The following is a 23674-nucleotide window of genomic DNA, read 5'->3' on the forward strand; positions in this document are numbered from 1 at the left end:
GTCAAGTCATTATACTTACAACCAGTAGGTCGTAAGTGCAAACCATACTAAATCTACTTCAGTTTGGGTAACTGGTTAGTATCATTAGGCCTTACACATATAAGGTATTGCGTTAAGATTCAACTACACATTTAGATACTGATCATAACAGGTTACAAGTTTGCATATATATTGATTGAAATCAGGTTGGATCAGTTAGAGTAAAAGGATTTACTCTGATACCTAAGGTATAGTTATGAATATTATTGAGACAATATTGTTCAAATCGTGACGGTACAAAGTATGTAGATAATTACGTTGTAATAATATTTCTATTGAAATTTAATGACTAAGCTGAAGTAAATGGATAACAGAACTTACACATCTAACCATAAATTAACAAAACGAAGAACACAAACTACTTTATTATATCTAATAGATGTGAAGAAAAAAATTATTCGGGAATTCTTCAAATGTTGGACGTTATCGACTAATAAAATGTATTGAAGATACATAAATATATAAGTGGATTAAACGCTGTTAATGAGAACTATAAAGACTACTAGAGAAGCCGTAACCAGTGGAGATTAAACATGTGAGGCAGTTACCCACCGAAGACAATTGAAGATGTTCGTGCAATATTGCGAATTAGTTGAAGTCAAACAATGGTCTAGATGTTAAGTGTTCACGTGCGAGGCTGAAGGTCCTGATTTCGAGTCACATGTCTATTATGTAGTAGCGAAGACATAAGCACTGGTAACTTGCAGGACCTACTATTGGACTATCATTCTTATCGTATAACTATTTGGTAACTAGATTATCTATATCTATATTCATCTTATTACAAGCTTCATTTTGACCTATTGATTATTATTGTATGATTTACTGTCCCTAAGTTATACTCAGTTTATTGATTATTGTCTCCCACGCTTACAGCCTCACTTGGTTTGGTTTTGTACAAATATTATTTCCTATTTTATGGTATGATGTGGCCTGTCTGTCTGATATATAAACAAAGTATGCTTGAAATAAACGATTCGTATTGCCGAGGCTGCTATTGGTGTTTTGGACTCAAGTGGACGGGGTTAGGCGGATAAGGACCAATAAGGACGCTAGATTACTCATACTAATCGAACGTCATTGTCACAGTGTGAAGGTCGTAGAAGGCGTATTCTATTGGTGGATAATTCACGCGAATTACGTCCTTGTTAAATTCGTAAGGTCATAACGAATCAGCGACGACCTTGATCAAGTCATAACAATTGGCTACAGCCTAGGTCAAAAACATAACAAATTGGCGACGGCTAGGTCAAGTCATAACAATGTCAAGGATCGTGGATGGGCAATGATGAGGAGTCCCATACGAAGACGTGTCAGCCATCCAGTGCTTCTAGGTTCTCAATGGTGGTCTAACATTGATCGGTTCATGATCTCAATAAAAACTACAAGCATGATTTAAAGGAAAGAGGGCTAAGAATCTCATGTACTGACGGAACTATAAGGTACAAATGGTTCAGTGAGAAGACTAACTTCTGAAGACTTTCCAACGAAAACAAAGATTGCACCAAGAGTATTGCTATAAATTTGCAAGTATTGTCTGAAGGGGATATCATCAATGCATCCTAACTTTTGTGGATCTTTATTACTACAGTTAACATTTTTGTTGAACGTAGTTTGTTATATATATATATATATAGACATACCAATGATTCCTTGAAAATTAAAGAGTTTACAGCTTCAATTGTTTCTTTTTTCTTCTGTAAAAGTAGATTAACAGATTTCTCCAATATTAGGTCAACTAAAAATATGATAAGATAGAGAAAGAAATAAAAAGAGATCAATAGGTGAATAGAAATTCTTTATTATTTCTTTTTACAGGCTTAATTCATTTAAGTGAAAACAAATATAAACAGTAGTATCAGTTTAAGGTGAGTAAAACAGATAAACAAATAACTGACTGTAAGATTGTGCCACTTATAAGTTTTAGAATGTATGTGCTTTACTTTAAAGTGAATATATAAGTTCTTACATGTTTATCAATAAGTAATGTAAGCAGAGATAAATGGTGGTAAGCAGTGAGATCCAGGATGTGCATTTAGTCTCATTTGGGACTTCCAGAATTGATGCTCAATCCGGGATAACATGAGACTGATCAATTGCAGACCGTTGCTGCTACCTTGACGTGGTGGTCGGGCTTGCCTATCGTGATGAACCAATCGAGCTATACAGGCTGGAACAGTCATTCCTCAAGATCCTACCATGCCAGACAGGTCGGTAGAAGATCAGTAAGACTAAAATCAGCAAACTCAAGGTCCGAAGGCGAAGTCGTACTGCTGATTGTACAGAGGTGTGATAGCAGTAAGGTGTTTCCTTCAGACAACCAGCATAATAGCGATGTTGCCTTCCCACAAGGAGGGGTGGGGTTAGAAAAGGTGGACCCTAAAAATGCACACCTCGCCTTATCTCACGGATATCCGTGTCCGGAGATAAGGTCGCAACAAGTATGGCGCTAACACGAAAATTACCCACAAAATGGTCGTGTGTGACCGACCTCAAGCGGTTGTCCCTTGGGCACTGTGGTCACGCTCCTAGGTCGTTAAGACCGACACTAATCCAACTTCTTTTTCAGGTCCCTCAAGAAATACCGTTCCACGGTGTGGGCAGCCGGGAAGTGATATTAACCCTCATACCCGTAACAACACACGAGACCAAGTTGGTCACTTTCAAATCCTTCCTACACCTAAACATCAATCGGAAGACTCAAACAAGCGATAAAAAAAGTAATGTTCCCTTTAAAAAAAATCAGGATTATCATTTAGTTTGGAAGCTTCAGATTTATTTCACAAAGCTAAGGGGATAATAAACAAATATTATCATTTGAAAACAACTATACAGTACAATTTTACTGATCCCATACAACAACTACTAGCTAACAGATGAATTGTTTTAAAAGACAATTTTAATGATGAAGAGTGTATTGGATGTCCGATAAAATGTTACTGAATTCATTGAGAATAGCACATTTTATTGGTAATTTATCTCATGAAGACAATACGGGATAGATCATGTCAATAGATAAGTTTTACAAATACAAAATGTTAAAATGACAAAGACACATTTGCTTGATACCTTACTACTCTTTCACACAATTTGAAATAGAAATAAAGAGAGGAAAGATGAAAGGTTGCAGTATAAATCAATCTCATTTATATCTCTTAAGTCTATTTCTTTTTCAACTTCGGTTGGCAAGGTAATAAGCTTAAAAGAATGACCACTTTAACTCTACTTATATATTTTTTGTTTAGGATTGAATTTTCAAACATATTTAGAATTGAATCATTCATTCGTGATACATAATAATCATTAATTAGGAGAGAACTGTCAAAAGAAACAATAATTTATGTAGAGTTAGTCTGGGATGAATACAATCTACACATAATATCAATAATATCATCAAATAATCAGCTTACTAGTGACTTCAGGAGGTTCCTAAATTTACACTAAGAAGTCATGGTTAAAATGAAATCCAGATATGTCAGTAGTGGATTAATCGTCACCTCTGGGATTAGATAATCGTTGGGCTATATCGAAAATTTATTAAAATTGGAGTAGTATCCTTGGTTCTAATTGTTAACCGTACGGAGTGATCCCTAAAGGTCCTGAGTTTGATTTACGGCAGGGTTACAGATTAAGATTGGTGAACAGTCTCAAACTACGATGAAAGAGCTGTCCTGTATTTTCTGGTCGGTCTTCAATGGTATACCAACTGAAGTCAGTTTGGGACGAAATAACCTACGAATCAAACCAACCACCACAACATCTCTTTAGCTATAATTTATTTAGTTCACATCAACTGCTTATAACATCGAGTTTAGTTATAAGCAGTTAACGAGAAGCAAACGAAATGAGATAAACTCATATTGTTCTGCTAAAATCCCTGTTCATGGTTTCATCAAGGTGACTAAAGGGTCCTAAGTGCATAAAATTAATGTGAATTATTACTATTATTATTGAAATGAACCAACCTTTATCTAAGGCTTCTTTAGTATTATCTGCATCATTAAGAACGTGATAAGGTGCCAACGCTTCAAGTAGTTCTAATGGACTTGGCAATTTTGTTGGATCATTAGCTTGTAATGTTGGCGGTTTGTCGACTGCTAATCTAAGATCATTGGTTAAATAGGCACGCAGTCGACCTATTCTAGCAGCCTGAAATTAAATAATAGGAAAGTATGTGATGAGAAAACCAGTTTTTTATTGGACTAGTAAAAACAAGTTGTAGAGACTAATTTCATTAAATTAGACAGTTAGTAATGGGGTAACTTATTGTGAACTGTAGGATAAGGACAAGAAAAAAACTTAAATATCAAGTATGTGTTTGTGTAATATAATAAAAGCCATATTTACTATATAAAGATACAACCCTTAATGTTTTAACAAACGAGTGAAAAACTCCACAATTATAGCTCTACTACTTTGTTTATACTAAAGTCGGGATAGGAGTAGAGTGATAGACTAAGAAGTTCACAATTCCTTATGTAACCTAGATAGTTTTAAATCATGACAACAATTAAGGCATTGAGGTTTCCAGTTAGCCTACAGTAAATTCTATTTCCGATTAGGGTTTGTTATATAACGACGCAACGAACAAGTACTTGAACAGGATGGATTTTTGTCACACCACAACACTTCAATATCAATAATCCACACACTAACAGAAAACGGGACTTTCAGGATAACTTTCCCTACAGAGGTCAAAATTGTAAAGGAACAATTCTTTTATTGTAGTGACATTTAACGACCTTAGTATAAACTAAAAGCGATGGCAACCAATTAAGTAACAGCAAATGTTATCGCGGAAATATGAATTAGGAAGATCATCAAGCATTCGAAAACTTACCATGCCGAATTCTAATTTCAACTATCATATATTTTTTTAATCGTACGATTGTGTTATTGCTTATTTTTATTACTTGCTTTCATTATTCAGTGTAAATGCATTATATGTGGTTACTGAATCGTCGGATCACTTTTTCTCTTCTAGAATATCTCTTACACACACTGTTCTTCATACTCACCCAGAAAATAAGGTACTAACTCAGGCTAGACGTAGACACCTACATTACAAAATATTATCGACGTTATATCTTATAGAGAAAGAGCTGATATGTAATAACCACAAACGAGATAACCTGATCATTTCTTGGTAGACTAATAGTCAGCAGATATTCGAGACTACTATCATTACAGTCAGGATAGCATATTTAAATCGATTAACGCCTGGAACAACTAAGTCACTTGAATCTTAACCTGTTCACATAAAGTCAATTTTACTAGTGTTCAGTTAATGATTTCACTATACATAAACAGCAACTTGAAAACTCTTAATATATCATTTTTGTAATTATATTATACGCTAGTCCTCGGATATCGTGCTATACAGATGTATGTAATAGAAAGGAGTGAACTGATTGGTAAACTCTACTCTTGATGGGCTATTCATATATCCGAAGCTATGGGTAAGAAAATATTTATTTATTCATAGAGGAAAAGTCACTGAAAAAACTGATAACACAGTTAGGTAATTTACTTGTTGAATATTCAGTGCTACGGGTCGTATCGAATTAACAACATTAATAGATTCAGGTGGTAATGTGAATGGACTAGACTGTGTACAGAATCCGCTAGTATTAGGGGTTAGAATTGTAGTACCAGTAGAATTGACTACAGTTGAATTTGATAAAACAAAGTTTTGCGCTGCGTTATTCACAGTTGAACTGAATGAAGTTGTAGGTATTGTTGTTAGTAAACCACTTGTTGCATTTATAGTGGACATCATTGCTGAGGACATTGAAAGACTAGATGAAACTGTAGGAATATTTACTGCAGCAGAGTTTAAAGCTAAGGCGGGTGCAAACACTGAAGAAAAATAATGAGTGAGAAAAGGAAACCAGTGAAAATGATGAAAATTAGTTAGCGTTTTTGAACGAAATGAATAGTTTGAAAAAGCACAGGTTTATAGACAGATGTAGTACGTCGGTCATTTATTATATTTAAGAATCATAATCGGCTGGGATAGTTCGGACACGTTTTAGGCACGCTTACATAAATATTACTTATTTTGAGACGAAATGCTGGTCAGTGTAGAAGTCGATCGAAAAAGGATTAAGAGTGATAATAAGAAATGGAGTCAATTTACAAGATATATGATCTTTATGGTTGGAGATCTTAGGTGACAAAGTTCGAAATTGATCGCAATGTCGTAAATTTATTTACTTTTTATCATACTCTAAATGTTGACAGTAGTATTGATCTTTATTATCTACTATTCCCCAATTTCATATCTTTTTAAAACTATACTTAATATGTGCCCCCAAATGCCCTGGTACTGCCGAGAGTGAGGAGAATCCGCTCTCCGTCTCCAAATGCTCTCACCATGGCCACGAGTATATAGCCTCTGCCAGAGAAATCCTGCTCACTGCCTCCTAGTGGCGGGGGTGTTGTTTACGAAATTGAGAGGACGAAAAGCGAATCTACGGCGCTTTAACCGGGTCAGTGGATGTGGAGTGTCCACCTAGGTGAGTTGGAAAACCCTGATTCCAAACCAATGGTGCACATGGGCTCCAGTATCCTGAGTGAATAAAGGGCGTATGAATCAATCGTTGGTCACTGGCTACCATGGGACGGCATCTCCTCATTATGCTCCACTGCTTTGTGGATCATATCTTTAGGTGAAAGGCTCCGGGTGTGTCCCCCTAAGAAAACCACCTGCTTCGGTTTGGGCAACCGGGCGGTACCACAGTCCTCACACAAATCAAATGAGATTGGTGCGGCGCATATATATCTGGTGCCCCTTTGTACCAATATTTATGTATTTAAATAAATAAATAAAGTACTTGATATGTTGAATTTGTAACTTTTATCAACATTATTATTATACTGATTATTTTTAAATGAAGAGAATCTAGGAGAAAATTTTCTTTTCCACAAAATCATTTACTTAAGCTGTACATTCGTATTTATAGTTACATGGTAAATATATGTCTATATAAGGACGGAAAAGATTGAATCATAAATTGACTCGAGAATTTTATTATTAAATGAGGTTACTCAACGATCAAAGGGTAAGAGGAGAATATAAGGATGAAAATAATTTATGGATCAGAATTATGACAGATGCTTCAGTAATGCTGAGGCATTGGAAATTCACCAACTCGATCCCGAACTCTGCATGCAAAAAACGATATGTCCAATCTCTCATCGTTCCTTAACCCTAATCCCCTTTCGTAGTATGCTTTGGTTTTTATTATTTTTCGACTTTTAAAAAAAATAGTGTTTTATAATTTTAAATCGTAATCCTTAAACAATTTTCCATGATTATTATTCAGTTTTTATTATTATGACTTTTATATTTTTTGTTTCTCTTTTATCTGTCAAGTGGACAATTATCCACCTAAGGGAGTTGGGAGAACTCTGATCCCAAACCAATGGTGCACATAAGCTCCAGGATCCTAAGGTAGAAAATAGAGTATGAACCTATTGTTGGTCACTGGCTACCATGGGACTGCATCTCTTAACGTTGTTCCATTGCCTTGTGGATTAGACTTATAGGTCAAAGGCTTGAGGAGTGCCCCCCTAAGAAAACTATGTGCTTTGGTTCGGGCGCCCAAGCAGTATCCCAGCCCCCACACTAATCGAATGATGAAGTGTGGCGCGTATATATTCGGTGCCGCCTTGTACTAATATTTTTTTTTAAAATGATAATAATAATGATACAACCTTTGAGTGATGCTAAAATCACCTCAAGAGAATTCACCTACTAAATAAGGTAAGAAGGGGGTTATAAAATAGTATCACGAATTAGGATTAACATTTCGAGTTAGAAGTCAGAATTGGGAATTAAAGTAAGGGTTTTCACCACAAACTGAGATAAGCTATAGATGAGTGAAGTTCGCGCCAAAATCCTAGAATATATAAGAAAGACAAAACAAATATTATTGTGCTTTCTAAAAAAACATCGTTCATTAAAATATCTTACTAGGATTATTAACACAAGTTCCAATAGAGGGTACAGCTAAAGCGGTAACAACACCTACAACTGGAGTTGAAGAACATACAGGAGGGATATTTGATCGAACAATAGGTCCTGATATAGCATTTGGTGGTACAACTGGCCGAGCTGTAACCAGTCGTAGACCAGATGTACCATGAAAAGTGTGCATAGGAGCAGCTGCAAACGTTGGAATTCCAGATTGTAATCGTAAGGGTTGCGAAGCAATACTAAATCCAACAACTGGAGATGTTGTCATAACCGGATTACTACTTTGACCAGAAGGAGTTGGTAGTCTAGCTCGTGGTGTTGAAGCAAGTAGACGACTTTGTTCCTGTTGAAAAACAGTCAACACTTCAGCCTGACGTTGTGGAGTATTAGTAAAAAGTAAACGTTCCATATCAACTTTTTGAGAACGAGTTAGTCGCAGTTGATATCTTTGTTGATTTAGGCGAAATTCTACTATGAAAGTTTCTTCATTGTTATTAGATCCAATAGGTTGTGGTAGTAATTTGTGCTGAGAAAGTAAATCTAGGACTTCACGACGCTAAAAAACAAGTTATTCAAAAAGAGAAATCTTTAGTAAATCCAATATACATAATCACAAAATTAAAGCAATACGATTCGTTTCTATAATGAGATAATCATTTTACAAAAATAACAATAATTACATTGTAATATGATAAAATATGAAAAATAAACAAATCATAAGTATAAATGAAAAGGTGAGTGAACTGATTTGTAACCAAAGTCTAATAGTTTCATATAGTGATTTAATTTCTTTTATGAACTATATTTAGAATCTTTTTGGCAGTGAAACGTGACCAGACATTTCTTGTCGAGGTAAGGAGCGGTTGGGCATACGTAACATTTATTTTAACCACCTAAGCTGATAAAAATTCATTGACTCATCAATCGATTTGCTATATTTGTCTAGTACCCTATAACTCATCTCGGTAAGGATACAGGAAAACCTTAATCCAAAATACACTGATAGGATTAATAATAATAATAATAGTGGCAGTAATTAGTAGTATTATCAAACAGGTATCTCAGTTTTATTTAGTATCTTACTGTAGGAAATAATTTGAATAAAATCTTACCACAGTTGGAGTGATCTGCACACATACAGGGCTAGGATTTCGACAAGCAGGAGTATTCGCAACCGCGTTAGATGTTGGCAAGCTACGAGGAGCTAATGCATTTGGAGGATTGGCAGATATATTAGATACCTTTGTTAATTGATGTTTAACTTCAATAAGCTGCTTTAATCTATTTAATTGCATTTCTGTAGGTGCAGTCAAACGTTGTAGTGAGGCGATTTGATCATCTAAACGACGTAGTACATCTGTATCGGCAGGTGGAGAACCAGTTAACTTTGGTCTAGTACGTGAGTTAGGGGCACTACGTTTTGGTGCAGTTGAATTATCATTTGGATTAGCCATTGTAGATGGAACACAAGAATTATTTACAAAAATCGGTGATGAGCCTGATATTCCAGTAGAACTAAGCGATACTGTAGCATACGTTCCATTCGGCAATCGGGCGACGGCCATTCCACTTGGCAAAGCTTGAAAACTAGTGTACTGTGATGTATTCGTTCCAATACCTAGTTTTGGTTGATTCTGACAATGTAAAGAAAATAGATAAGTAAAACTTAATTACAGAAGATATATACTTAAATACATCTAAGAAAGTCCGAAAACTTTAAAATATATGTTGGAAAAAAGCTGGTTATGCTGAATACACAAGTATTGACAACCTTTGAAATCTACAAACTAAGAAAGATAAATAAAACAGAAGTTGAAGGTAGTTTCAGTCATGAATGGATCAGCTGGAATACTACTTGAAAACCAGGGAACAGTCAATAGCTGTTTCGTTTTGGTGTGAAACTTACTGGCAATGTGTACCCATGACCATAGAATCATTAGATCTCTCAGTGAATACTCAACTACCAGATCACCATGAGCTGTAATCAAAATGTCCCCACCTAATCAATTCAAGATACAGTATGATAAATGTCTCACTTCCAACACTATGTGAATTTCCAGGAAACATTTCAACAAGAAATTTAGAGGTTATAAAGTTAATAATAACAAATAATGCTACTGATATTTTTTAAGGCTAGATAAAGGATAAGAATAATCTATGATTTCAATATCAATATACAGTACAAACAAAGCCTTTACGTGGGATGAAATTATCAAGGCAAGTCCCAGAGTAGTAAGAATAATAACACTATCAGTGGTAATAGAAAAGACGGACTGATGTCACCTCTTGTTTAGACCGCTCCTAACTTCCAACCTACTCTGGTTTCAGATAGGATCGTGAATCAAGGTAGGAGTTAATTGACCACAAATAACACAAGTTCCAACTACCTCAGTCGATGAAGTTTCACAGATTTACGAACCGATTTGCCATCCTTACTTAGTACCCTACTTTTAACATTCGGACTGGTCACTTGATGGTCGCAATATACGTGAGCTATGCTTTGAAGGCTACTGTGACCGGATTCTAGAGATCTACGAACATACTCTATTTTTAAAGGCATTTCATAGACATGAAGTAGAGCAGAGCATACTGCTGCACAACATACTCATCCTCTGGTTGGAAGAGGGATATTTAGCCTACACCGTATGTGATGCACACTGAAAAACGCCAATAGAACTTTCTGAATCTATACAGGGATTTGGAAGAATAAAGATCATCACTATATTCGAAAGTCGGCAGGTATGTATTTGTTTCAGAATTTGATCTCAATACATCAATGTCTGTAACCAGCATAGTTTCTCCAGATTCGTTCTTTACAAGTCCTAGTTTAGCATCGAGTGATTATTAAGGCTAATATACTAGGTATTATATTGGTTGAACAGATTTCTGCGAAGTTAACACAAGACTTTTGTTCTTCCTTATAAACTGGTACGACCGACAATCAAAATTAGTCAGATGGGATTGTCCAGTTCGTAAACTCAAGTTACCGTATCACCAGTCAATTTAACAGCTGAAACTGGACCCCCGTCCTTAAAAGTGTACATGAGAGCTGACTAATTTCCTCACTATAAACTAGCTATTTTTTTACAACTTTGCTAAGAGTTAATCTTCCATTCTAGTTGTTTTGAAATAGTGAATAATCATAGAACAATTGAACTGTTCATTGGAGTGTTCCATCCATCGTTTTGTCTGGGCTGATAGTGGATCACAGTCCTGATTTTTTGGATAGTTTCATTACCAACTGAATTTTTGATGCCTGAAAAGATGTTTGTTGTTACAGTAATTGAACTGTGGTCCTTTCAATGGAGAAATCGAAGGAACATGTCTAGAAATTTTTTAGGATATTCTGGACTTTGGTTTGGTAAAATAGCATTTATTAGGGAGTTATGCTGATAAATGTTCATCAGTTGTGCACTGAGGCTTATGTAACGAAAAACATTGTGTGAATGAAGACTACAACATAGTATTACACATCAACGAATATTATGTAGTTATACAATTATATATATTTGAGAACAATTTTCATTACTTGTACAGTATATGCATCTAATACTGGAGTTCCAGGACTACAGCCTGTGGGGAGAAGTAATCCAGGTCTATTCATCATTATTCCGGAGCAAACAGGATTTAAATTAGTACCAAGTGGTCTAGGAGCCAACTGAGGTTGATTCGATCCAGTCGCAGGGGTTATAAAAGTACCAGATTGGCCATACAAAGCATTCATTTGTGAGTTAGCGAAGGATACTTGAGGTACCGGCTTCATTGTTGACATTGGATGAGTTTGAAAATTAGTACCAGTATTCAGCTGAGAGGTAGTAAAAACTGTATTACCAACACTGACACAACTGGTTGGCATCTGAATATAGAACGCCTATAAGACAACAGATTAAACGGTAAGCGCGTAAGAAATTCAATGATAACGCTGATTTGTACACCATATATCAGAATGTTGCTATCTGGAAATTACTGTTTACTTAAAAAAAATATATATTAGCTGGATAATGTCGAAGCAAGACAAAAACCAACACCAGACAATAAATGTTAAATTTTATGTTACATTTAGACTAAATAAAAAAATGCACAATTAAAGCAAAACGTTTATTTTTTTAATTAACCTACTTGGCCGGATGGTGGTTGGGCGATTTGAGGAGTTAACGACGGTATTGTAGATGAATTTACACTGGTGGGCGCAGACACTGAACAGGGAAGTAATTAGGCTGAGGGCCACAAATACGAGTAAAAGATGATGAAGATTTAAATTATTAGGAGCAGTAGCTGGTAAGACGAATCGTCCATCAGGAAGACGAATAACACAGTTGCTGGGACTTGTATGAGTGGCCATTTGTCCCGCGATAGGTGCCTGGGATAATGGATGAGCAACCACAAAAGCATTTTGATTAGTCTGACCAGGAGCAAAGACAAACGATGGAGCACCCACGACTGGATTACCAATAGGCGTAGATTGAGCAAGGAAAAAGTTTCCCGGAGCTCTGTTTGAGGATTGACAAGAAAAGAACAAAAATTAAACAACAGTATGGTTAATCTTAATTTAAACCCCTATTAACGAATAATTTATCAGTCAGCTACAACGTAGGACCAGGCACATATATGCATCGGTCCAAGTTGTCATACCTCATTAATACAACAAGATGAACACCAAATTCATAGAACCAGTTACTTCAATGTTAGTAATATATAAAAGACAGAATTAGTTCTTAGAAAGAAAGGTATCTAATACTAGTAACTTACGAGTATCTTCTACTCTTAATGGCCACCTTTCACAGCCGTAAAGTAGAACAGAACGAACTGCCGCACAGTATACTCGTCCTTTAATTGATAGACGGATATCTCGCATTCGCCATAGGTGATGTAAGTTGGCAAAAGTCAAACGGGTTTTCTGAATCCGTGAAAAGATTTCATCAGACACCAACCCATTAGGGCTGATTAGACTTCCAAGACAAGTGAAGTTGTCGACTACTTTACTTCTTATCCTGCATAATTTGCTGTTTTAGTGAGATACTCCTATTATATCATATGAGGTCATCTTATCGCTATAGGTTGCAACATTGCGTTGGTTATTTGAAGTACTAATAATGTGTGAATAACTTTGCAAGGTAGGAAACGTAAATAAACCCAATACATAATGTTGGGCTATTTAAAAAGTAAACCAATTATTGGCTACTATTATTATTTATGTTGCATAAATTATTTTCCAGACCATAAAGAGCAAGAAATGTTACATTTTTCATTTATTTGTCACGCATTTGAAAATTTGAAAAATAAAGGGCGGAAATCGACTGAAAAGTGTACATCTTACCACCCAGTTGACATACTAATCATACGTACTTTTTTTTAAAGCAATGAAAGTTTACTGAAACCAATACAATGACAAAAATTATGTAAGAGATGACCGAAAGTATAACAGCTTGTAAGTATTTTGCTTGCTAACTGTTGATAACCTCGATTTTCATACTGTCGATAATATCTGAGTGAACAGCTCTGAAAAATACTCCAGTCAAATACCATTATTATGACAGTTTTGAGCGAAGAAACCTAGTCTAATAGAATATAAAACTAACAGGAATTTGTAAACTCGATAAATCTATTCAACATATCCAAAGGATGGATGATCTGACAACAACAAAAACACAAAAGTTTCGATACACCTGTGAATATGGAAATTAAATTCTTCCAAATCTAAAGACTAATCATGAATATTGGTTAGTATTTATAAATAAAATTTTGTGGACCACTAATCCTAACTCAAAAAGGAAATTAAATAAGCGAAAAAAGGTTTCACTTGCCGAAGCATTTTAGTGGTTACTGACAGTGTAAAATTTGACGAAAGGTACTGATAATTTAGGATAAAATAAACTTACGCAGAAAATATTACAGGCTGTTGAGACTGTATAATATTGGATCCAGGCATAGGGTTTGTAGATGTTGGAGATGTGCATACAGGAATAGAAGAGTAAGACACTGCCGGCATTAGGCTAAATGTAGGTTGAGCCATGGAATTTAAAAAGGCCTGGTTTTGTTGAGAGAAGTTATTTTGAACTTGATATTGAGGTAAGCAAGAATTTGGAATTGCTGTTGGCGCAGAAAAAGAACGCATAGTAAATACACCAGCTCCATGCAGTTATTCACAGGTAGAACAAGGTGAAAACTAATGACTAAATTACTTTATCCAGTCAGTAACGAATGTAGAATAGAACTAAAAGATCGTAGAAATGAATTTAAACGACAGCAGCTATGAGAAAACCTGGTAATTGACTATAGCCATGAAAATTAATTCAACATATGATAGATTGCCTAAAATTTGGAAACAAAGTGGAAACGTGTTGAAACAGTCACAGGATAACTGAAATCTAGTTGATTAAAAGAGTTGATGCAATAAAAAATTAGCAGTAAAGGTACACATGAGTAAACTTCTTTTCTCCATACATCTTAGACATAATTTCGTTCAACACTTTTTTATGATCTGATTCCCTTTTATAAGAAAAGCATTTTTTTAATAAATTTTGTTTTATCTTATTGCTGATGTGACGCATAGAAACTAAAGCTGATACAATGATGACCAGCTTGAATTTTTGGACTGTTTACTCATCATTTGTGCAAATACTGGGCAGAGTTTTCTTGATTTTGATTTGTTTCAACTGACAACTATTGATCGTACTATTTATTCACAACATATCACAACCCTACATACCAAACAAAAAACAGGAGATACCAAAGTGTTTGGCATGCCTTTTTCAGTAAAATTTAGAAAATGTGCCCTAAATAAAGGTAAAGCGAAATACAAGTGTTATACGATTATTACAAAATCAGTCAGAAGATTTGATCACGAACAAGATTATTCCAGATGTTGTTAGAGGTATGATGGTAATCGCCACTTACCAGCTGCGTGCACCGTTAAAAATGCTTCAGGTGAAAATACCTGAAAAGCCGGATTAACCGGTCTTATTGACCTGGGAGCGTGACCGCAAAGCCCAAAAGATACCTCCTTAAGATTAGTCATGAGGCTTTTTTTGTGATTTTAACTCCATACTTTGAAGGCTGTACCTTTGGATATGAAAATTCGTGGAGTAAAGTGTGGTGTGATATTTTTAACCTCTTCCTTTCTTTGTGAGAAGGCAGAATCGCTGCAGATGATAGTGGTTGTCTGAGAGAACCAACTTACTACAGTCGCACCCCTGTATATGCTGTACAACTTCATCATTGAACCTTGAGCTGCTGCTTTTAGTTCCATCGTTCCCTAACTGACCCATCTGGATGTTGTGGTTGGATCTGAGGGAACAAGTGCTTCACGGAATATAGCCCAGTTGAGCCATCATGATAAACAACCTCGACCACTATATCAAAGTAACAGTTACGATCAGTATTACTCAATGAAAAAGCTATAAAGTAACTAACCAGAAATATTTGTGATGGGAAGTAGATACCGGGTAGTCAATATTTAGAGAAAACCTTGGATAAGTCATAGAATTTAGAGTAATAGAAGTTTGTTGCAATATTTTATACTTTTGTGCAGAGGATTCTTTGCATTGAATAAACAGTACTGAATAATGAATACACAATTCTGTCAGCTTTTATATCGATTTAACTTGTTTGGGTCTATGTTGCAACCGATTCGAAGTTGGACTCTAGTTTCTAATGTCGAATTGTCTTGATTTTACCTGTTATTGCTGATTCTGGTGTAAGCACATCCCATGGGCTCACTGGGTTTCTGTCGCCTGATTTTGAATAGTTTTCCTCAGTCAGTCATCTACAACGTAGGACCAGGCACATTTATGCATCGGTCCGAGTTGTCATACCTCGTTAGCACAACAAGATGAACACCAAATTCATAGAACCAGTTACTTCAGTGGTATTAATATATAAAAGAAAGATTGTATATAAGGATATAGTATAGGAAGGAAAAAAGTTATGAAGCAATCTTAATCTCACGGTTTAGGAGAAGATAAAGAGTGTATACACCTACGCCATTGTGATCGATTATGAGCCATGTCACCTAGAGTCTCCAACCATTAGTTGCGATAGTCACGCGGACCCCAACCAAGTAGTCTGCATCTACCAACATGGCTCAGACTAGAAGTTAGTGACTTCAAGCACTGATACCACGTTTTGGTTTGGCCGCCCTTAACTCTCTTCTAATCATCCCCTACACTGGTCAGCATAGCACATCGTGGTAATCAGTGTTCAGGCATACGTAACACGTGACCTAACCATCTCAGTCGTTGAAGATTCATGACCTCATCAACTGATTTACCATCATTTCCTAATACCCTCTGTCTAACCTCGCTATTACTTACCCGGTGATCCCAGCAGATGCGAGCAATATTTCTAAGACATCTGTGGTCAAATACTAGTAACTTGCGAGTATCTTCTACTCTTAATGGCCATGTTTCACAGCCGTAAAGTAGGACAGAACGAACTGCTGAGCAGAATAGTCGTCCCTTAATTGGTAGACGGATATCTCGTCTTCTCCATAGGTGATGTAAGTTGGCAAAAGCCAAACGAGCTTTCTGGAATCGTTGGTCATGATGACACTTGAGGAGGAAGTTTGGGGTTGAAGGTCGAGATGAGAAGAATAATAAGAATCGAAGGAGATTGATTATGAATACAGTGATCTTGATTGCTGTTAGAGGTATGAGCGCAGTTATTACTTTCCGGTTGTCCACACCGTGGAAGGGTTCTTCTAGAGGTAACTGAAAAGGAAGTTGGATTAGAAGTGGTCTTAGTGACCTGAGAGCGTGACCACAGTGCCCAAGGGACAACCGCTTGAGGTCGGTCACACACAACCAGTTTGTGGGTAATTTTCATGTTGGCCCCGTACTTGTTGGGACCTTACCGCCGGATAAGGCTAGGTGTGCATTTTTAGGGTCCACCTTTTCTAACCCCACCCCTCCTTGTGGGAAGGCAACATCGCTATTATGCTGGTTGTCTGAAGGAAACACCTTACTGTAGTCACACCTCTGTACAATCAGCAGTACGACTTCACATTCGGACCTTCAGTTTGCTGATTTTAGTCTTACCGACCTTTCTGGCATGGTAGGACCTTGAGGAATGATTGTCCCAACCTGTATAGCTCGATTGGTTCATCAAGATAGGCTAACCCGACCACCACGTCAAGGTAGCAACGGTCGGGTCTGAGCCCTGTTGGTAGATACAGACTACTTGGTTGGGGTCCGCGTGACTATCGCAACTAATGGTTGGAGACTCTAGGTGACATGGCTCATAATCGATCACAATGGCGTAGGTGTATACACTCTTTATCTTCTCCTAAACCGTGAGATTAAGATTGCTTCATAACTTTTTTCCTTCCTATACTATATCCTTATATACAATCTTTCTTTTATATATTAATACCACTGAAGTAACTGGTTCTATGAATTTGGTGTTCATCTTGTTGTGCTAACGAGGTATGACAACTCGGACCGATGCATAAATGTGCCTGGTCCTACGTAGGAGCTGATTGATTGACACTAATCGCTACACATATGGCTGAATTGCATTCTAATACTATCTGAAACTATAAACTTCTGGTGGATTAGGAAGAACTAGGCTCATATTAAGTGATTCGGGAAGTTGAACAAGCATTGGGAAGGTAGACCCGGAATTAACAATGTAGACTGCTATTTACTACCAAAAACATATCCACTTATCTAGAGAAGAACAAAACTAAAAAAAAGAGTAAAATGTGTATATACCAAGTGGTGGAAAAAAGTTAGGTATGGAGTGGGTAGTGCTAACAACAACAGAATCGTAGTGTCTGACGCAAGGAATAACTATTAACTAGATATTCTGTCATAGACGATTAGAGCAAAACAGCTTGTAGGTCACTCATACTCCAATTAATTAAGACCTGACCGTTAAACTTAATCTTTGGGCATCGTATCACATGGATAGATTAAGCTGTCAACACTACGATTTGTAGATGACAAAAAAGTTTAGTAAATAACTAGTGACTTCGGTAGGCTTAAGCCCCAAGCTTATTTAGATGAGGCAATTGGATGGTTACGAAGCTTGGGTTTGGAGAGTAATCCCAGAAGTACAAATTAGCCACGGTGATAATTACCAGTACACCATTAACAGAACAACTCACCCTGGAGTCCCTCGAGGACTATTGTCAGTCCAAAGCCCGGGTAAGGGAGGAGGGTTGAGCAAAGAGTTGATAACCTCACTTTGGGAAAAAGAATTTCGCTAAAGAAGTCAACTGACTAACCTATTTAAACTGCTTGAGGGGTTGAAGGGCCTTCATGCAAGAGTGGTGACGCCTTATAGTGGAAGCTGAAATTCAAGGAAAATGACGAAGCCGGTGCATCTTGTAAAAACCAGGGCAACAGTTAATATAGGTACATGGGATGGCCAGACAATATAGGAGACAGGAAGGATCCTTCAAATAGCTGCAGAAATGAGAAGATACAACTTGCCCATGTACAGAATGAGTGAAACTCACTGGATACGATCTCGATAGAAAAAATAACTTCAGAGGATATGTTGTGTTCTTATCATGAAAAAATTGCTCCCTACACACAATGAGTTACACCGGAGTGACCAGTTTTATTTATTTATTTAAACATAAATATTGGTACCAGGGGAGACCATATATATATATATATATACACGCCACAAAACAATGAGGATGGGAAAAGGGGTAAGGTGCACATAAAAGAAGAAGGAACAAGAAGAACCACTGAGTAAATGTTGGACTGAGTAAATGTTGGTGTAATAATAAAAGTAATAATAGGGAAAACCGAAATGTACAACCAGAAGATCGCTTTCAGCTGAGGAAGTTATGAACACTCTTAATGAAGAAAGTAGAAGGAGGTTACAGCAGGATCGCCACTGGCTTCTGTTCTGAGCCATATCCGATAACGTCTCTAGCCAGTGTTGAACCATCTCTCGGACCCCAACCAGAGAGTCGGGAAGGGTCAACAGAAGCTAGCCCTTTGCAACTTTCATACCACGACACCATGTCATACACTGACCACCTCTCCGTTTTTTCCAACCAGTCCCAGCGTCGGCAAATAATGCACAACGAGAAATTCTCTGGGACGACATTCGTAGAACATGTCCAAGTCACAGAAGTTGATGTTTCAAGATGGTGACACTAATTGGATTACCGAACACACGATACCGAACCTCTGCATTACTGACATGGTGTTGCCACTGGATGTCAGTAATCCTTCGGAGACAACGATGATCGAACACAGAGAGACGTCTAACATCCTCAACTCGGAGAGGTCACGTTTCACAAGCATAGAGCAAAACTGCTCTCACCGACGCGTTGTAGATCCGACCTTTTACAGCCAGACTAACACCACGAGGGCGCCAAAGATGGCCCAGATTGGCATAAGCTGCTTCGGCTTTCACTATACGTGCATCAATCTAATCGCTCACGCCACCGCCAGCACTTATGCAGCTACCTAGATACACGAACTTCTCGACTACTTCAATCTGCTCACTACCCAGGGTGAGTACAGGATTAGTATACTGCCAGTTTTGTAGAAGTACTTTGCACTTCGAAGGTGCAAAGCACATACCGTACCTGCGGACACTGATTGCTAACTGATGAAGTGCGGAATGCATGGCCTGGGCGGTAAAGAAGGTAAAACAATCATTGAGATTTAAGAAAAGCAGAAAAGGGGAGTGGACCTGACAATATAACAGCCAATGCACTTAAGTCAGATATAGAAGTAACTGCAAACATGCTTTACACTATTCAGGAAGATTCGGGAAAAAGAACAAGTGCGACAGACCGGAAAGAAGGATATCTTATAAGGATACCAAAGAAAAGGGGACCTGAGAAATCACACTACTATTGGTGCCAGAAAAAGTTTTAAACAGTGTTACTGAATCAGAGGAATGATTCAGTAGACGTCCAGCTTCGAGATCAACAAACTGGATTCCATAAGGATTGGTCGTGCACAGACCGAATCACGATACTATGGATCATTTTTGAATGGAACTCGCCACTATACACCATATTCCTTGACGAAAAACCATTCGACAACGTAGATAAAAATAGCTGATAGAACCTTCGTCACTATGGAGTAATTGAGAAAACCGTTACAATCATGTGGAACTCCTACGGGTTGAATTGGGAAGTCAGGCATAAAAAGGAAGTTCACACATTCATCCCAGACGAAGACTGGTGTCAGATAAGGTTATCTAGACCTACCTTTTCTCTTCTTTATAGCTGTTGACTGGGTTAGGAAGCCCTCAATACTCCAGTAATAGCAACGTGACGGCAGTTTCTCAAGAAATAGGCGACAAAAACAGATCGTGAAATACAACACAACGAGCACCAACCAAACCACATTTGATGGTAAAACAACTGAAGATTAAAATTAGAAACCTTTACGTGCCTCGAAAACAGAGACAAACAAGGGGGATCTGACGCAGACATCAAGTCAGGAATCGCCAACGCAAGAGGAACATTCAAACAAACACTCAAAAGAATTTTCACCCATGATTAGGTCGGACTTTTGAACATTATTGTTTAGTTCATTTATTTATTTAAAGAAATATTGATACGAAGAGGCACCAAATACATATGCATCACATAAATCATTCAATTTGTGCGACGGAAGAGATACTTTCCAGGTGCAAAAACCGAAACATGTGGTTTTCTTAGGGGACCACACCTCGAGCCATTGACTTACTTACTTACTTTCGCCTGTTACTCCCAATGGAGCATAGGCCGCCGATCAGCTTTCTCCAATCCACTCTGTCCTGGGCCTTCTTTTCTAGTTCTATCCAGTTCTTGTTCATTCTTCTCATGTCTGTCTCTATTTCTCGGCGTAATGTGTTCTTTGGTCTTCCTCTTCTCCTTTGACCTTCAGGATTCCATGTGAGGGCTTGTCTTGTGACGCAATTAGGTGATTTCCTCAAGGTGTGCCCAATCCACTTCCAGCGTCGAGCCATTGAACTATACGTCTAATCCATAAAGCAGTGGAGTAACGTAAGGAGATGCAGTCCTATGGTAGCCGCTCACCAACAATAGGTCCATACTCCATTTGTCTCCTTAGGATCCTGAAGCTCACGTGCAACGTTGGTTTGGAATCAGGGTTTTTCCACTTCCTTAGGTGGATCCTCCGTATTCACAACCAACTCAGTTAAAGCGCCGGACATTCGTTTTTCGTCATCTCGATTTCATGAACACTAGTGCCGCAATAAGGCAATGAGTGGGACTTCCCTGGAAGTGACTGCATGCACGCGGCCATGTGAGGGCATGTCGAGAGGGAGAGCTGACTCTCCCCACCCTCAACCGCACCAGAGAATCTGAAAACCAATAAACTACCACTACTATCACCAAAAAGGTACAGGTATTTATAAGCGGCTATCTACGTAAGATACTCCTACAGTATTGGTCAGAGGTCTGATTAACGGGTATTCAATGACAGTAAAAGGGAAGACCGAGCTCTACATGAGGCATCAGTCTTGGCCATTTATTTTGTGCTGGCATCTTTTACCATGGATAATGACTTGGGTATTGACGCATCTTATTCTTTAGATTTATTTATGACTAATCAACTCCGGAGTTATCACACATTGGCTCAAAACTATAAGAAAAACGAGTATGGAAGTTTTTAGGGTGTCAAGGTCTAAGACACCCTACTCGGGCAAGTGATATGTGTCACCAGTAGACAGCAATGAGATCAGGACTTTGCAGAAACACTTGAAAAATAATGGGCATAGGTCAAATGAACTATTAACTCTATTATTTAGGGACGTAGAACTAAACAGATATAATTAATAATGTAAATAACATCAGACCATTAATTATAACGTGAGAGCGTATATCGAATTACAGAAGTAAAAACCAGAAGCTAACGCGTACTCACTTTTTCTGAAAAACTGAATAGGAGATAGATATAATATAATCCACGAATGTTATTTCCGCATCACAATTTACTTTACATTCATCGTAAGTTGTAAAGTCTACAATTAGATAGACGAAGTTTTCATATTTTTATGTATCTGAAGAAAATAAATGTAATCCTAAATGTGGCATCAAATAGACTGTCTTTAAGTAGGTCTTGGACATTATCCTTTCAGATCTTAGCCAAAATCCATAGACACCGCCAAATCAAACGTTTAAACAAACAAACACGGAATAATCCATTACTTAAGTGATTTATCTGGTAAAGGTATCTACTAATATCTATCATTCTGAGATTTGTTTTTTGGTTATTAATCTTGTAATGCGGAGGTTACAGTTTCTATGGGCGTTCGGTTTGGTTGGATGCGTTTCGAAACATTTTGTCCCATTAAATTATTGTCAAATACTCATATCATTAAGACGATATCCATTTGTAAGTGCTCATAATTTCCTTGCTTAGCAGTTGTCTTTCGAGTTTTTTTAATCAACTAGCTGTCGATAACCAACTCAAGATAGTTGTAAATAAAAGTGTACTTTGTGGAAAAAAACGAGACTCTATGGTGATGTTCTATGTGAATCGATGCGAAAATAGAAATTTGTCTATTTTTACTTGCTTCAGAGGGGTAGTGATACTTTAAATTAACTTATCGAGGGCAGATGTCTGAAAATTTCCATCCTTTCTCAAGAATTCATTGCAAATAGTTTATTTCATATTGAAAAAATGAAAGTTTTCCTAAAGTAGTCTGTCCTAAAGAGGAAAGACAGGTTTCCTGTCGTGACTTACATTTTTTTGATTTTGTTTGCTTGCACCTTGCTTAATGTCCTGTGACTTGTAGCTTATTATTTCACTCTCCTATCGACATTGAAATCACTTCATCCTTTTTATTCCTTCCGTCTTTTGCACTGACAGTCGTTTATAGATGAAACCTATTTTCAGTGTCTTCATGTTGTTTATGTATTTTCTAATCATAAGGTTATCAGTCTTCAGTAATAATGATAGGTCTATTGACCTATATTAGTCCTTGCATATTTGTTACCTTGTGAAGGTCCGATCTCGTTTTGAATATGTCATCAAAAGGTGGTGATATTACGTGTTCCGGCAGAGAATTCCTGTAATTCACTACTCGGTGCGAGAAAAGAAACTTCAGACGTAGACGATTTGATCTCAGTTTTTGGACTTTCTTCGAATGTCCTCTCAAATGATCAATCCTAGACGGAAGGAAAAGATAAAACATATTAATACCAAAGTCATCGTTCAGGATACGATAAGTCAATATAAGATCACCCCGTATTCTACGGTAAGATAACAGAAGTAAGTTGAGATGTCTCAGTCTATCTTCATAAGATAGAGCAAATAGACCTTTTACCAATTTAGTCCCTCGGCGTTGGACTCTTTCCAGCATATCCGCCTCATATTTCAAACAAGGACTCGATGCTTGAATTCCGTATTCCAAATGTGATCGCACGAAAGTCGGATATAATAATCTAAACATTTTCTCATCCAAATACTGGAAAGATCTACGAATAGACCATAATATCCTATAGCCTTTTGCAGCAGCAGTATTAACTATTTAAATAAATATTGATGATTTTATGCAACCTGAAGATGGATTTTTCGCAAAGTATAGTTCAGTGAAACACTACTCTAAACTGTCAGGTGTAGGTTTGGACCTTGGTTGATGTACTTTGACCGAGCAATATCACGGGCCGTTAAACCGAATTGCGTGGCTTTAAGCTAATCATATGAACATGTATTTTAGTAATTG

General features: G+C 37.2%; 1 protein-coding gene across 1 annotated transcript in view; it reads right to left on the reverse strand.

Annotated features, from left to right (window-relative positions):
* Positions 1-14033, reverse strand: part of Smp_131090 (putative cornichon) — a gene marked incomplete at its 5' end in the record, with an annotated part of 28698 nt that extends 14665 nt beyond the window's left edge. Inside the window, 8 exons of the mRNA XM_018797382.1 lie at positions 1683-1777; positions 4005-4188; positions 5570-5898; positions 8018-8576; positions 9133-9654; positions 11550-11891; positions 12306-12510; positions 13900-14033. Coding sequence (XP_018652429.1) covers positions 1683-1777; positions 4005-4188; positions 5570-5898; positions 8018-8576; positions 9133-9654; positions 11550-11891; positions 12306-12510; positions 13900-14033 — 2370 coding nt within the window. The remainder of the gene's footprint in view (positions 1-1682; positions 1778-4004; positions 4189-5569; positions 5899-8017; positions 8577-9132; positions 9655-11549; positions 11892-12305; positions 12511-13899) is intronic.
* Between the last annotated feature and the right edge of the window lie 9641 nt (positions 14034-23674).

The sequence above is a fragment of the Schistosoma mansoni genome, chromosome 4, assembly GCF_000237925.1.
Source record: "Schistosoma mansoni strain Puerto Rico chromosome 4, complete genome".
Taxonomy (NCBI): Eukaryota; Metazoa; Platyhelminthes; class Trematoda; order Strigeidida; family Schistosomatidae; genus Schistosoma; species Schistosoma mansoni.